The sequence below is a fragment of the Saccopteryx bilineata genome, chromosome 1 (genome assembly GCF_036850765.1).
Source record: "Saccopteryx bilineata isolate mSacBil1 chromosome 1, mSacBil1_pri_phased_curated, whole genome shotgun sequence".
Classification (NCBI taxonomy): Eukaryota; Metazoa; Chordata; class Mammalia; order Chiroptera; family Emballonuridae; genus Saccopteryx; species Saccopteryx bilineata.
Window position 1 is genome coordinate 94,493,238 of NC_089490.1, and position 15,955 is coordinate 94,509,192.

General features: G+C 42.0%; 1 protein-coding gene across 2 annotated transcripts in view; it reads left to right on the forward strand.

Annotated features, from left to right (window-relative positions):
• Positions 1 to 448: 448 nt before the first annotated feature.
• Positions 449 to 15,955, forward strand: part of LPCAT3 (lysophosphatidylcholine acyltransferase 3) — a 46,425-nt gene continuing 30,918 nt past the window's right edge. For both annotated transcript variants that reach the window (XM_066260185.1, XM_066260177.1), the window contains exon 1: positions 449 to 704. In XM_066260185.1, the coding sequence (XP_066116282.1) occupies positions 554 to 704 (151 nt within the window). In that variant the 5' untranslated portion in view covers positions 449 to 553. The remainder of the gene's footprint in view (positions 705 to 15,955) is intronic.

Sequence of the window (15,955 nt, forward strand, 5' to 3'; positions counted from 1 at the left end):
CGCTCGCGAAGCCGCAGCAGGATTTCCCGCCCTCTCCGTTACATGCCCCAGTAACCCCGGCGCGCCAGCGACCGAGAGTAACCTCGCAGTCGGGGGACTGACCCCCCCTCCCCGACTCTCGCCTGCTCCATCTCAGCCAATGAGAAGGCAGCGCACGAGCCGGTCGGACATTCGCCCTCACCGACTCCTCCCCTAAACAGTTAGAACCGAGTTGTACAATTACCTTGCCCAAGGCATTAGACTTTTCCAATCACAACTCTAGTTCCCGGTTCCAAGCCCCGCCCCTCCGGGCAACCCGGCGTTCGCTCTCGGGTCGAGTCACCTTTGCATTACAAACGTTCCGCCCCGCCCTCTGCCTACCTTAGTGCGTTAGGCCCCACCCCTTAATAGGGCCGGCCAATAATCGGGAGCGCCTGGAGCACTGGGCGGGTCTGCAGCCAATGCGAACGCCGTGGGCGGGCGCTGGGCCGGAATTGGGGGTGAAGCTAGAGCGTTGTGCCCACATTCGGGGCGCACGGAGCTAAGGGGTCCCTGGGGGGCGCCCGCCGCTAAGATGGCGTCCGCTGCTGAGGGGGACGTGGGAACAGTGGCAGAGCTGGCAAGGGTGCTGCGGTGGGGTTTCGAGGAGCTGAGCCTTAACAAGTTGGCGACGTCCCTGGGCGCGTCAGAACAGGCGCTGCGGCTCATCATCTCCATTTTCTTGGGTAAGGACCCTCGTGCCTCCTTCCGCCCTCTCACGGAGTCCGCGGGGAGTGGGGACGTGACCTCCACCTCTTCCCAGAGTCATCCAGGAGGGCTTTGTGGTGTGAGGATGTGAATCCTAAAACACACCAATCAGCAGTTGAAAGAATGACAAGTCTTGTCTCCAGTCTGGGGGTGATGTGCCTTCTGAACCTCTTCACCTTTCTCTTCGACCCCTGCTGTACCCTTCATTTAGCGCCACCACCCTCTCAGCATACCATGATCTAGCCCGTGTCCCCACGACCTGTCCTTATTTGTCTCTCGTGAGTTCTACTCTTTGGCCATGTGCACTGCTCTTATTGATATCAACCTTCACAGGCGCGCTTATCAGTAGCATAAGCCCCCTAACTTAAGTATTTTAGCGTTGTGGGCCTCTTCATTTCCATACTCTGAGTCTCTGTTTTGTACATTGCCAGTTTACATTACACTTTAATCTCTTTTCGTTCCTCTTTCTAATATTCTTGTGCCATATTGCTTTTTTCCCCTTAACCACCCACCTGTAATTCACCCTGAAATATCGGTTTTGATACTGGGCTTGGGAAACAGGATTGACAACCCGCTTATAAACTATCCGTGGCTACCCCAAGCGTTCATTACCTTTATAGTTCAAAGGATGTGGTGTATCTGAATTTGTGTCACAACAAGCTAAGTTATAACTGGTTTATAGGCTCTTTTTTACTGCCTCCTTCCTCCATGGTTTTTTCAACATGTGGACGCAGCATGCTGCTTAGAAACTGTGGAATCCTGGGCAAGCCTCTTACCCTCTCTGGACCTTAGTTTTCTTACCTATGAAATGAAAACAATAATGCCTACCTATAGGATTGCTGTAAAGTTCTGTAGGAATTCAAAGGTCAAGTTTTGATATATAAATATTTGAGTAGTTGGAAGGTTTTGTGAAGATTTTATGGGACTTTAGCTAGGACAGTGGGGGTGGAGAAGAATTAAGCAAACAGGACTGGGACAAGAGCAAAGGGTTAAAGACCTGAACAGTACAAAGTTGGACAGTTGTGGAATGCCTTAAATGCCAGAAAGAAATTGGAATTTATCCAGTAGTCAGTAGGACATTGATATATAATATCACCTAAGAGTGTTAACCAATCTAGATAATGGGAGAGGCATTAATTCATATTTAAACAACCTTGGCTAATATCATTGCCATTTGCCTATTACATATCAAACCAAAATGATCTTCCTTTTTTCCAAATAAAGGTCGCCCTTTCTCTCCCTTGTAGAATTTAAAAGTTTTCGAGATGGAACAGGCCTTAGGTTATGTGACTTCTTCAGTGTTGCCCAGTTCTAACACAAACTTACAACATTCCTATCTAGGGTTCTTTGCACTACAGTAGCTTTTAACTTCCTACTCTAACTTTGTTTCTGACCCAGTTATTTCTTTGAATTGTGACTGGCAGTTAGGAGTGTTTACTTTAGTTAGGAAACTCACTGTTGGTTTCTCAGCTATAAATTGAGAATTTAACACAAGTAGCAACAGATTATAAGGGGGCAGCCTGTTAAAGGGAACCAGGACTGGGAATTTATCCTTTTTGTGCTGCCCATCAAATATTACCTGTGCACTACTGATGGGCAACTGTTTTGTACTATCATGGCACACAACTGACTGGGAAATTGTCTTCTCTGTATCCTCCTTACCCCTCCTAAGCCCCCTTACCCGTTCTGTCATTTCCCATATCCCCCCTTCCTATTTCACATGTCCCACTGTCTCAGTAACTCAAGGGGCTTCATGTTGCCTCATATCAGGCATAGCTCTTCCACATGGATATATAGGAATGTATTTTTTAGAACTAGGTTAAATACATACATGCAAACAAATTGATTAGCCTGATGTGTATGGGAGGAATAATGCATTCTGGTTGAAAATCTGTTTCATATTATCACTTCTGTGTATTATAATCTAGAAACCAGTAGCCTTTCAGCAATAGAGTTCCTGGCTCCTGAACCCAGGTCTCTTGGGGAACTGGTATACTGGAGGAAATCCTTGTATAGGTACCAAGAAGGCTTGTAGTCCAAAATTAATTCTGGCTCACTTCCTACTAATTCAAGATTAATTTGGGTTAAAAGTACCTAAATGAAAAAAGAAAAAGAAAAAAAAAGTACCTAAATGCAGATACCCCAAGGGAAGAGTTAGGTATATCAAACATTTACTTTTTAAGGTGTGAATAATTTTGAATTAGTCTCTCATTACTATGTCCTTATCATCTTCCTTGCCCTGCTTGAATTCCTGTGCTGATCTTGGAGTGGGCTGGAGAGCATTTAAGCACTAGCTTTCAAACCTTTCTGACTGAGACCCATGGTAAGAAATATATTTTACATCATATGTGTAGTACACACATATATGTAGATACATATTTTAAACAAAAGTTTCAGGAAACACTACTTATCCTTACTGTAGGCAGCGTGTTTAGCTATTTTATTTTTAGCGTTGTTTATGACATACTAATTAATTTAATGACCCATTATTGGGTTACAAGTAGCTTGAAAAATCCCGAGTTAGAGACTATAATTTTTAATATTCAGTATTTCAAGGAAAGAATAAGCTCATTAGGACTGCTGTATTGGAGTATTGGGAATAGTCAGAGACTCTATTAGTGTGTGTATATCCTGGGTATGATTGCAGGCAGTTTGGTAGAAGATGAGTTTGCTGTGAGCCCTGGTGCTGGCAAACACTACTGGAAAACATCTTCAACAACTGGACCTCATCACTCCTTAGCATAATAACATGAATTGTTCCAAGTAAATTCAATAAAATGTACCTACAGTGAGTGAAGCAGTATGCTTGACCCTGCAAGGGCAAAGGCAATGGTGCAGTATGAGTAATAGAACTATGCACTCAAAGGTATGATGTATGGTCTGTTAGTGAGTAGAGAATGGGCATAAGATAAGTACTCTAATAACCACAATAAAAGGCAGATATATCTGTGGGCCATAAGGGAATTACAGAGCTTTATGAGATTTAAAAATTGGACCTTTAGTGAACTTTGAAAGTTGAATAAGGTTTCAGCTGATTGAGATAAGACAGAGGGAATAGCATGAGCACTGAGGTAATAACATGGTGACACTTCCAAGGAGCAGTCAGGAGTCCAGTTTGGCCAAGGCAGGACTTAAGTAGAGAAGTGGTGGGAAATAAGACTGGAAAGGTAGAGTATGGAGCCTTGAAAGCCAAGGTAAGGAGTTTGTACTTAATTAAGTAAATGATAGGGAGCCATTGGAAATATTTAAAAGGGGAATAATATAACCAAAGCTGTGTTAGGGAGTAATACATTGAAGGGTAATTTGAAGTGGACATAGACAAGAGAAGGAACATGATCTAAATAATTATAGTGACTTGGAAGTAAGGTGGCTGCACTAAGAGAGGAAAAGAGGGCTATCATGTGAGGTAGATTCTGTAAATAATTACACCTACACAGCTGCTTATGCTAGAAACCCAAGAATCATCCTTGTCATCTCCCCACATCCCAGTCACCAAGTTAAATCGATACTACCTCCAAATTGTGTCTCTGATACATCCACTTTTCTCCATCACCACAGCCACTGACCATCTGTCACCAGAACCACCCAGGTAGCTTCCTGACTGGTCTCCAATTCTGTTCTTGCCCTCTCCAGTCCATTCTCCAAAAGCAGCCAGAGTTGTCCGACCCTGTGCCTCTCCTGCTCAGAATCCTTCAGGGGCTTTCATACATGGCTGGTAAGCCCCTGCCTGCTGCTCTACTCTCACCTTAAGCAAGTTTGCAGCCTTTTAGCTACATGGCCTTTTTTCAGTTCCTCAGAAAAGACATTAAGCCCCTTCCTACCTCAGAGGCTTTGTACCTGTTCATCCTGCTGCCTACAATGCTCTTCACTTATTACACCTGACAGACTCATTTTGGTCTTACAGGTCTTGGTTCAAATTATCACTTCCTCTGAAAGTTCTTTTCTGACACTCCTTTTTTTTTTTTTTTTTTGAAAGAGAGGCAGGGGGAGACAGGAACATCGAGGTGCTCCTGTATGTGCCCTGACTGGGGAGTAGAACCGGCAACCTCCACCCTCCAGGGCAACGCTCCAAGCAACTCTCCAACCAACTGAGCTATCCAGCTAGGGCTTGCTTTTTTTTTTTTTTTTTTAAGACAGAGAGAGGGAAGGAGAGAGAGGATAGACTGAAGGGAAACATTCGTTGTTCCATTCATTGGTTGCTTCCTATGTGTGCTGTGACCAGGGGTTGAACCCGCAACCTTGTCGTTTCAGGATGACACTCTTAACCGACCAAGCTGACTGGCCAGGGCCTCTGATTCTCTCTTTTTAAAAAGTATGTCCCTTGTTGTACTTCCTCATACTGACTGAAATTTCTTTCCAAATATACATTCTGATTTGTCATTTTATATTTACAAATGAGGACAGAAAACATGGAAGTTTTGTTTACCGCAGTATACACAGAGTTTAACACGGTACCTAGTTTATAGAAAAGGTACAGTAAATATTTGTTGAATGAATGACTTTACAACTGATTAAATGGAAGATAAAGGGTAGTTTTTAAACACTGCCTATCTACCTGAATCGCTGGAAAGATGATGGTATCTTTCACAAATGCAGAGGTCAAGAGGAAGGTTAAATATTGTTTGGTGCCAGGTAATCATATAGTTTGGATTTGCTTTAGGTTCCAAGGGCACCTGTATGTGTCCTGAAAATTGTGAAGTCTAGTCTTAAGTTCAGAAAAGAATTTGGGCTAAAGATAGTTTTTGGAGTCCATACTGGCACCATAATTGAATCTGGGAGGAAATGAAATGCCATATAAAAGCTTATAAGAGAGAATAGAACCTAATTCGTGTTGATGGAGTATGTTGCTACCCACCTGTTGATAACAATAGCTGACATTTATTAAGGATTTGCTGCATACCAGACATTGTTAGAATATTCCACCTAAACCTGCCAATTATCCACAAGATAATTACAGTACTTTTTTAACCCTTATGCAGATAGGAAACCTCTTCAGGAGTTAAGTGACTTTCCTAAGGTCACACTCATTTCTACCCAACTCTATATAGTCCTTGCATTTTGCCTAATGTGAATTGGGAGGAGCATGTGGGGGTGGAAAAGATAAATGTACTTGATATCCTTTTCCCTTTTCACTCTTACGTGGTTAAACCAAGATGTAATCAGCATATGAGATAGCTCTCAGCTTCCAAAGCTGGAGGTGGCCAAATAGAGCAGATGGCCACCCCATTTAGTATGAGTGTCCTCTAGCAGTGGCCGTGACTGTGGCTTGGCTGATCAAAAATGCACTTGGGGGTAAAGATTAGTTCCTCAGAGGTTCAGAATTAGCATCACTAGGGTTAGCAATGTTTACAATCAAAGGAGGTTTTGCAGGTTAGTTTCCTTTGGACCAAAGTCAGCTCTGGCCCTTCATAATTAAATCCCTTTTTCAATGCAAAAAGCTTTCTTCAGGTAGCATTCCAATGACAATATAAATAGACCAAAGCTAAGCTAGATGGAAGTTAAACAGCATAAACTAAACAAATGGGACTTCTGATCATAATAGAAAGCAAGATCCAAGAATTCTACTATAAAATAAGGGGGTGATCCTAAATGACTTTCAAGTCCTCTTCCAATTCTAAGGTCTAGATATAGTCTATATTTGTAAACTATCTTTATTCTAATCCACAGCCATCATAAGCTAAAGCAGGGGTCCCCAAACTTTTTAAACAGGGGGCCAGTTCACTGTCCCTCAGACCGTTGGAGGGCCGGACTATAAAAAAAAACTATGAACAAATTCCTATGCACACTGCACATATCTTATTTTAAAGTAAAAAAACAAAACGGGAACAAATACAATATTTAAAATAAAGAACAAGTAAATTTAAATCAACCATCTGACCAATATTTCAATGGGAACTATGCTCCTCTCACCACCAATGAAAGAGGTGCCCTTCCAGAAGTGCGGTGGGGGCTGGATAAATGGCCTCAGGGGGCCGCAAATGGCCCGCGGGCTGTAGTTTGGGGACCCCTGCGCTAAAGCTTCCAACTTGGGGATTTCCTTGTTATTTATTTATTTAGTTATTTTAGAGAGGAAGAAAAGAGAAAGAAACATCAGTTTGTTTTTCCACTTATTTATGCATTCATTGGTTGTTTCATGTATCTGCCCTGACTGGGGATGAAACCATCAACCTTGGTGTATTGGGACAACTCTCCTAACCAACTGAGCTACCCGGCCAGGGCCTGAGGATTTCTTTTAAATATATGTTTCTAATTACTTATTTACACTCCAGTATCTTACATTGCACAAAACTTCATGCCTGACGAGGCTGTCACATAGTGGAGAGAGTGTCAGACTTGGACATGGAGGACCCAGGTTCAAAACCCTGAGGTCACCAGCTTGAGTGCCAGGTCGCTGGCTTGAGCGTGGGATCATAAACATGACCCCATGGTCACTGGCTTGAAGCCTAGAGGTTGCCAGCTTAATCAAGGAGGCACTCACTCTGCTGTAGTCCCCTCCTCCCCCCCCTCAAGACACATGAGAAAGCAATCAATGAACAACTAAGTTGCTGCAATGAAGAATTGATGCTTCTCATCTCCCTTCCTGTCTGTCTGCCCCTATTTGTCCCTCTCTGACTCTCTCTTTTGCAAAAAAAAATAAAAATAAAAATAAACTTTATGTTTTGAATGCCAGTATAGCTTTCATATCAAATAGAATCATTTCTTTGCAGAGGCACATGTAAATTAAGGCCCATGAAATTATATGCATGAGCTAATTTAACAAAAATAATTACATACCCATTGACATAGGTCTGTCTAGTCAGCCATAGGAACTCACTGGAGGCGTTCAGTCCAACAGGCTTTTATATAAATACATGGGATTTGGTCTTTAAAAAGGAAATAGCATTTCAGCTGGACCTCAAAGGGTATGGAAGAGTCTAGTCAGGTAGAGATACAGGGGGAGCTTTCCAACTGCAAGAGAATAATGAGCCTATATGTGAAGAGCAGGAAAAGTGAGACACATCTGAGGAACAGCAAGTCATCCATTTTGGCTAGAAAAATAAAGGATCCATAAAGGAGTAGAGAAAAACTCAGTAGACCTTTGGCGGGGGTATGGGGGCAGAACAGGGTACCGAGGTAGGATGTGCATTGTTGTTAGAGACCTGCAGGCGTAGGTGTGAATTCTGGATTAAATATATACTACCTATTCCTCAGTAATTACTAAACTTCAGCCTTTCATTTCTTCATGTTCCCAAAGACCGTTCTTACTAAAGAACAGAGGTCAAGAGTTAGGCAGTTTATCTGATAAATAATTTTAAAATATATTTAATTCATAGTAAGCAGCAGTATTTTGAAACAATGCAAAATTTACCTGATTTTTTAAAAATAATAAAGTCATCAAAGAAATTTCCTATTCCTAAAGAACTGATCCTTTGTGCAAACGTGTTCATTCTCCTCTGCCCTGGAAAAGTTTGAGCAGCATCTCATTGTTCATTGGGATGCTGTGGGGACTAAATGAGATAAACTGTATGCACTTTGACCAAACCTGAGCCAAGGTAGTTTTAAATAATTGTTCTCTCCCTTCTCTCGATAAGTATTCATCTCATTTCTTTCCAAGGAGACTCGAAGTATGGTCTTAGGACCTGCAGCATCAACATCTCCTAGAAACTTGTTAGAAATGCAAATCTTCAAATCTCTCCCAGACCTACTGAATGAGAAACTCTGAGGATGGGGGCCAGTGATCTGCTTTAATAAGCCCTTGGGTTTTACCGATTACCCTAAAGTTTGAGGATCACTGGTTTAGTTTACAGTCATGTGCTACATAACGGCATTTAGATGGACCATGTATATAGTAGTGGTCCCATAAAATTATAATGGAGCTGAAAAATTCCTAATGGTATCATAACCATCGTAACATTACTCACATGTTTGTGGGTGAGTATAAAAATATAACACACATAGTTAGGTACAGTATATAATACTTGATAATTATAATATGCAACTGTGTAACTTGTTTATGTATAATATTTACTATATTATACTTATTATTTTAGAGTGTACTCTTTCTGCGTATTAAAAAGAAATTTTCTGTAAAACAGTATGTTGTGTAACACAAGCAGTGGCCTGATATGTCTTTTGATGACCATGTTTCTTAATTGTATTATTTTTTTGTGTGTTTGATTTAATCATGTGCAGTGGCATGCTGTACAGGGTTGTAGCCTAGGAGCAATAGGCTATGCCATACAACCTAGATGTGTAATAGGCTGTACCATCTAGGTTTGTGTAAGTGATGTTTGTTCAGTGACTAAATCACATAATGATGTATTTTTCAAAACGTATCTCCATTGTTAAGCAACATATGACTGTATTTCTTCAAGTACCTGTTTTGTAATACTTGATGTCGTGATAGTACCTTAAACTTCTTGAAATGTCATTGTATCTTGTGATCTTTGGAATAAACATAATGCTCAGATTCTTTAAGGCTTAGTTTTTCCCATTTGCTAACATCTCTTGTTATTCTTCAAATACTATTGTTATTACTGAATCATTATTAATGTTATTATAATAATATCATTATCACTTTTATTGTCTTAACTATCATCATTACCTACACCATTTGTTTCACATTTTTTATGATGTTAAATATAGAGATATTTTTTTTCTTAAGGTCGTTGGACAAATGATTTTTTCTGTCTTGTATCAACCACCTTGAGCAATATAGCATTCTCCTAATTGATCATCTCACATTTCTTAATACAATTAAGAAATTACAGCTAGTAGCTTTAGCAAATATTAGGTGTCATAATTAGGGCTGCCAGGGAAAACTGTCCCCATCACTTCTCAGCCTTGGCTAAGGTAAAGTCTAAGTAAACTGTCCTTCTTGTAGAGTTTTTAAGGTGTGAGTGTATGTGTGTGTGTTTTGACATTTTCCCATCAGTTGCTAAAGTCAAGGGCCAGGAGATTTAGAGCCCACTTGGAATTCTCTTGGTGAAGCAATAATAACTTCTTAGAGAACTTCAAAGCCTATCTATAATTTGTATAGCCCAAAAGATGCTGGATGAATCTTTATTTCTCCCTATGTTCAAAATGAGAATGTAGGGGGCAGGTAAAACACTAAAAAAAAACAGATAATTTCTGGATAAGAATTTCCCTTTGGGCCCCGGCTGATTGGCTCAGCGGGAGAACATCAGCCTGGCATGTAGAAGTCCAGGTTTGATTCTGGTCAGGGCACACAGGAGAAGCGACTATCTGCTTCTCCACCCCTCCCCCTTCTCTCTCTCTCTCTCTCTCTCTCTCTCTCTCTCTCTTTCTCTCTCCCTTTCCTGCATCCATGGCTCAAATGATTTGAGCAAGTTGGCCCTGGGCACTGAGGATGGCTCCATAACCCCACCTGAGTGCTAAAATACCTCTGTTCAGAGCAACGGAGCAGCAGCCCCAGATAGGCAGAGCATCACCCAATAGGAGGCTTGCCAGGTAGATCCCGGTCGGGATGCATACAGGAGTTTGTTTGCCTCCCTGCCTCTCACTTAATTAAAAAGAAAAAAAAATTAATTTCCCTTTGGCCTAAAATGAACTGGTTTCAAATTTAAGTCCCTCCCTTTTCAAGCAGTGGCTATGAAGGTAAGTGAGATTCATGAAACTCTGGATACCTTGAAAAAAGGAATCTAAGACTCATATACCACAATTGTTAACAATAGAGGCTTCTGCTAGAAATGTCATTGCATTGTAATATAGGTACAGCTTGTCAGAAAATGGGTAGAAGATCAAGCCAAAAATGATCAGACCCAGGTTTTGTTCTTGACTCACATGAAGTCATCAAGTAGACTATTTAAATGCCCCACTCTAGCCTGACCTGTGGTGGCAGTGGATAAAGTGTCAACCTGGAAATGCTGAGGTCACTGGTTCGAAGCCCTGGGCTCACCCAGTCTAGGCACATATGGGAGTTGATGCTTCCTGCTGCTCCTCCCTTTTCTCTCTCTCTCTCTGTCTCTCTTCTTCCTCTCAAGTGAATAAATAAAATCTTTTAAATGCCCCACTCTAGGCTAAGTTTAAAGATTTTGTCAATTAAAGATGCTTTCAGTGCAAGTATTCATGTTGCTATTGTATTTTCATAAGAAAAGTATACATGGTCATAACTACTACATAAAATTATTAATGTAAAACAGTAATTTTGCAAGCAATTAAGAATTCACTATTTAGCCTGACCAGGCAGTGACAAAGTGGATAGAGCATTGACCTGGGATGCTGAGGACCTAGGTTCAAAACCCTGAGGTCACCAGCTTGAGCATGGGCTCATCTGGCTTAAGCATGGGATTATATTATAGAATGGCCCCATGGTCACTGGCTTGAAGCCTAAGGTTGCTGGCTTGAGCAAGGGCTCACTGGCTCAGCTGAAGCCCTTCTCCCCAGTCAAAGCACATATGAGAAAGCAATCAATGAACAACTAAGGTGCTGCAACTATGAGTTGATGCTTCTCATCTCTCTATCTGTCCTACTCTCTCCCTCTCTTCCTCTTTCTCTCCCATCCCTCTCTCTCACTAAAAAAAAAAAAGAAATCACTATTTTAAAAAATTGAAGATTCATGTGCACATATTGTATATAGATCTGAGGTCCCAGGAGGTTAACATTTTAATTGCTGTATAATTGTAAGTGCTCTAATGAGAAGTGGCATCCATGTAGACATGGTGAATGGCTTATAGCTTTGAGGTTTTCCGTTTCTGCTGTGACAGCATTTCTAAACTCACATGGACTTGGACACTACTCTGGATTACTGTCCATAAATAAAAGGGTATAAAACTTTCACTTATAAGCCAGCAAGAAAAGGCCAACTGGAATAGTACACTGTAAGGCTCCTATGGTGTATACCTCAGACAGAAATGGAAAAGATTGATTATAGTCGGAGTACAAATATACTGCGGCCCTGGCTAAAAATAGAAACTCCTAGATAATATTTCTATTACTTACACCAAGAGCCTATTAGAGTAATTATGGGAACCCAGGTCATCATCTCACCAGATGCTCCAAATTTCTTCAAGTCTTACCCTCTTGTTTTGCATTTTTAAAGTATTCATATTTTTATTTTATTCTAAAATATATCATTTAAAAATATTTTTTAAGATTCTTTCCAAATCTTTAGGTAATATTAAGATGCTAATACAGAAAGGAGATTGTTTCCAACTTGGATGGTCAGGGATAAATTGGACTTCATTAAAATCAAAAAGTTGCCCTGGCCAGTTGGCTCAGTGGTAGAGCATCGGCCTGGCGTGTAGAAGTCCCGGGTTCGATTCCCAGCCAGGGCACACAGGAGAAGCGCCCATTTGCTTCTCCCTCCCTCCCCCTCTCCTTCATCTCTGTCTCTCTCTTCCCCTCCCGCAGCCGAGGCTCCATTGGAGCAAAGATGGCCCGGGCACTGGGGATGGCTCCTTGGCCTCTGCCCCAGGCGCTAGAGTGGCTCTGGTCGCGGCAGAGCGACACCCCAGAGGGGCAGAGCATCGCCCCCTGGTGGGCAGAGCGTCGCCCCTTGGTGGACGTGCCGGGTGGATCCCGGTCGGGCGCATACAGGAGTCTGTCTGACTGTCTCTCCCGGTTTCTAGCTTCAGAAAAATACACACACAAAAAAAAAAAATCAAAAAGTTATGCATCAGAGAATGCTATCAAGAAAGTGAAAAGAGGCCCTGGCTGGTTGGCTCAGCGGTAGAGCGTCGGCCTGGCGTGCGGGGGACCCGGGTTCGATTCCCGGCCAGGGCACATAGGAGAAGCGCCCATTTACTTCTCCACCCCTACCCCCCTCCTTCCTCTCTGTCTCTCTCTTCCCCTCCCGCAGCCAAGGCTCCATTGGAGCAAAGATGGCCCGGGCACTGGGGATGGCTCCTTGGCCTCTGCCCCAGGCGCTAGAGTGGCTCTGGTCGCGGCAGAGCGACGCCCCGGAGGGGCAGAGCATCGCCCCCTGGTGGGCAGAGCGGCGCCCCTGGTGGGCGTGCCGGGTGGATCCCGGTCGGGCGCATGCGGGAGTCTGTCTGACTGTCTCTCCCCATTTCCAGCTTCAGAAAAACAAACAAACAAAAAAAACAAAAAAAAAAGAAAGTGAAAAGATAACCCACAGAATGAAAAAAAAATTGCAAATCATATATCTGACAAGGGTCTAGTATCCAGAATATATTAAGAATTCTCATAACTCAACAATAAAAAGACAGATGGCCCAATCTGAAAATGGGCAAAGGTATGAATAGACGTTTGTCTGAAGAAGACATAAATGCCAATAAGCACATGGAAAGAGACAAATAAACAAGCGTTGGTAAGGATGTGGAGAAACTGGAATCCTCATGCATTGCTGACAGGAAGGTAAAATAGTACAGCCACTGTAGAAACAGTTTGGCAGTTTCTCAAAATAAAACAGTTTATAGTATGACCCAGCATTTCCGCTCTTAGTTAGATAGCATACTTAAATGAACTGAAAGGATGTGCTCACCACAAAAACTTGTACACAGATGTCTCAAGCATTGTTATATTAGCTAAAAAGTGGAAATACCCCAATTGTACCCCAGCTAGTAAATGAACAAACAAAATGTTATATTCCTAGAGTGGAATATTATTCAGCCATTTAAAAAGGAATGAAGTACTGATATATGTTACAATGTAAATGAACTTTGAAGACTTTATGCTAAGTCAAGGGTCAGGAACCTTTCTGGCTGAGAGAGCCATGAATGCCACATATTTTAAAATGTAATTCCGTGAGAGCCATACAACAACCCGTGTACATTACGTATTATCCAATAAAAATTTGGTGTTGTCCTGGAGGACAGCTGTGATTGGCTCCAGTCACCCACAACCATGAACATGAGCGGTAGGAAATGAATGGATTATAATACATGAGAATGTTTTATATTTTTAACATTATTAAAGATTTGTCTGCAAGCCAGATGCAGCCATCAAAAGAGCCACATCTGGCTCGCGAGCCATAGGTTCCCGACCCCTGTGCTAAGTGATAGAAATAAGACATAAATGACCACATAGTGTATGATTGCTTTTTTTTTTCTTGTTAGGGTAATGGAAATGTTATGGTATTAGATAGTGGGGATGGTTGCATAGCTGTGAATGTACTAAAATCCACAGAATTGTACATTTAAAAAAATAATGAGGGCCTGATCAGGCGGTGGCGCAGTGGGTAGAGCGTCGGACTAGGATGCGGAGGACCCAGGTTCGAGACCCCTAGGTCGCCAGCTTGAGCGCGGGTTCATCTGGTTTGAGCGGGAGCTCACCGGCTTGAGCCCAAGGTCACTGGCTCGAGCAGGGGGTTACTTGGTCTGCTGAAGGCCCGCAGTCGGGGCACATGTGAGAAGGCAATCAGTGAACAAACAACTAGGGTGTTGCAATGCCCAGTGGGGAACTGATGATTGATGCTTCTCATCTTTCCATTCCTGTCTGTCTGTCCCTGTCTATCTCTCTCTCTGTCAAAAAAAAAGAAAGCCTGACCTGTGGTGGCACAGTGGATAAAGCATCGACCTGGAAATCCTAAGGTCGCCGGTTCGAAACCCTGGGCTTGCCTGGTCAAGGCACATATGGGAGTTGATGCTTCCAGCTCCTCCCACCCTTCTCTCTCTCTGTGTCCTCTCTAAAATGAATAAATAAAAAAAAAAATGAGGGACTATGTATGATCACAAAGATAGAGAGGAAGAGAGAACCCAACAAACAATTAAAGGATGTGATGCTGTTATCTTTTTCTCCTGTTAGAATCTTAGCTGGGTAAGAAAGAGTTTATTGTTAAAATACTTGCTGAGAAAAAGAAGTCTCACCTACCTTGTTTGTATTTACAAAGATTAGATTTGGCAACTCTAAACACAAGAAAGAAGTTATCAGGACAAGTATTTGGGAGGGTTGGAGAAAGAGCAACTAATTAGCCACTTGGCAGTGTGACGGGGAACCCTAGTCCAGATCAGGTCACAATAGGATCAGAGAACCAAAGAACCATGTCCCCACTGGGAATTCTGGGAGTAACAGAATTTTCTGGCATATGCCTAGTTTTGTTGTGGTGGTTGACTGTTTTTAAGTAACCAGGATTTGTAGGACCTGAAATTCATATAATCATAGAGACCTTCTTTAAGGAAAAAAATGATACAAAAATGCCTTAAAAGTTTTACAGAAATAAAAGTTGATATGCACATGTTGCTCTCTCCCACCTCCACCCTTACTCCACCATCCCATGGCCCTAAAAGGGGCCTATGTAAATAAAGGGCCTTGAAACTGAAGCTTTCGTGGATTGGAAAATCAGCTTCTTCCTGGGAATACTAGGTGTAACACACAGACCTTTATTTTTGAAAGTTGCTATAGGTTTGCCTGACCAGGCAGTGGCACAGTGGATAGAGCATTGCCTGGGACGCAGAGGACCCAGGTTCGAAACACTGAGGTCTCCAGCTTGAGCACGGGCTCATCTGGTTTGATCAAAGCTCACCAGCTTAAGCCCAAGGTCGCTAGCTCGAGCAAAGAGTCACGTGGTCTGCTGTAGCCCCCCCGGTCAAGGCACATATGAGAAAGCAATCATGAACAACTAAGGTGCCGCAACGAAAAATTGATGCTTCTCATCTCTCTCCCTTCCTGTCTGTCTTTCCCTCTCTCTGTCTCCGTAACATAAAATAAAAAGTTGTTATAGGTTTAAATTAGCTAAATCAGATCGAGGTGGGCTACAGCCAAACTTTCCCAACTCTGAGGTTAAAGGCTTGAGTCTGGGAATTTTATATCTTAAAACTAGGTAAAAGAATACTCAGATTTTAAGAAATCAAGTATAGATATGCTTATATAAAGTATTTGCCCATACATAGAATAAGTATTTTTTTAATAACCTGAAGAAAGTACATATAGGAGGCTTTTACTTTTTTATTTTTATAAATAAATTTTTATTAATTTTAATGAGGTGACATCAATAAATCAGGGTACATATATTCAAAGAAAATATGTCCAAGTTATCTTGTCATTCAATTACGTTGCATACCCATCACCCAAAGTCAGATTGTCCTCCGTCACCTTCTATCTAGTTTTCTTTGTGCCCCTCCCCTCTCCCTCCTTCCCTCCCCGCCCCCCCTAACCACCACACTCTTGTCCATGTCTCTTAGTTTCGTTTTTATGTCCCACCTACATATGGAATAATGCAGTTCTTGGTTTTTTTCTGATTTACTTATTTCACTCCGTAGAATGTTATCAAGATCCCACCATTTTGTTGTAAATGATCCGATGTCATCATTTCTATGGCTGAGTAGTA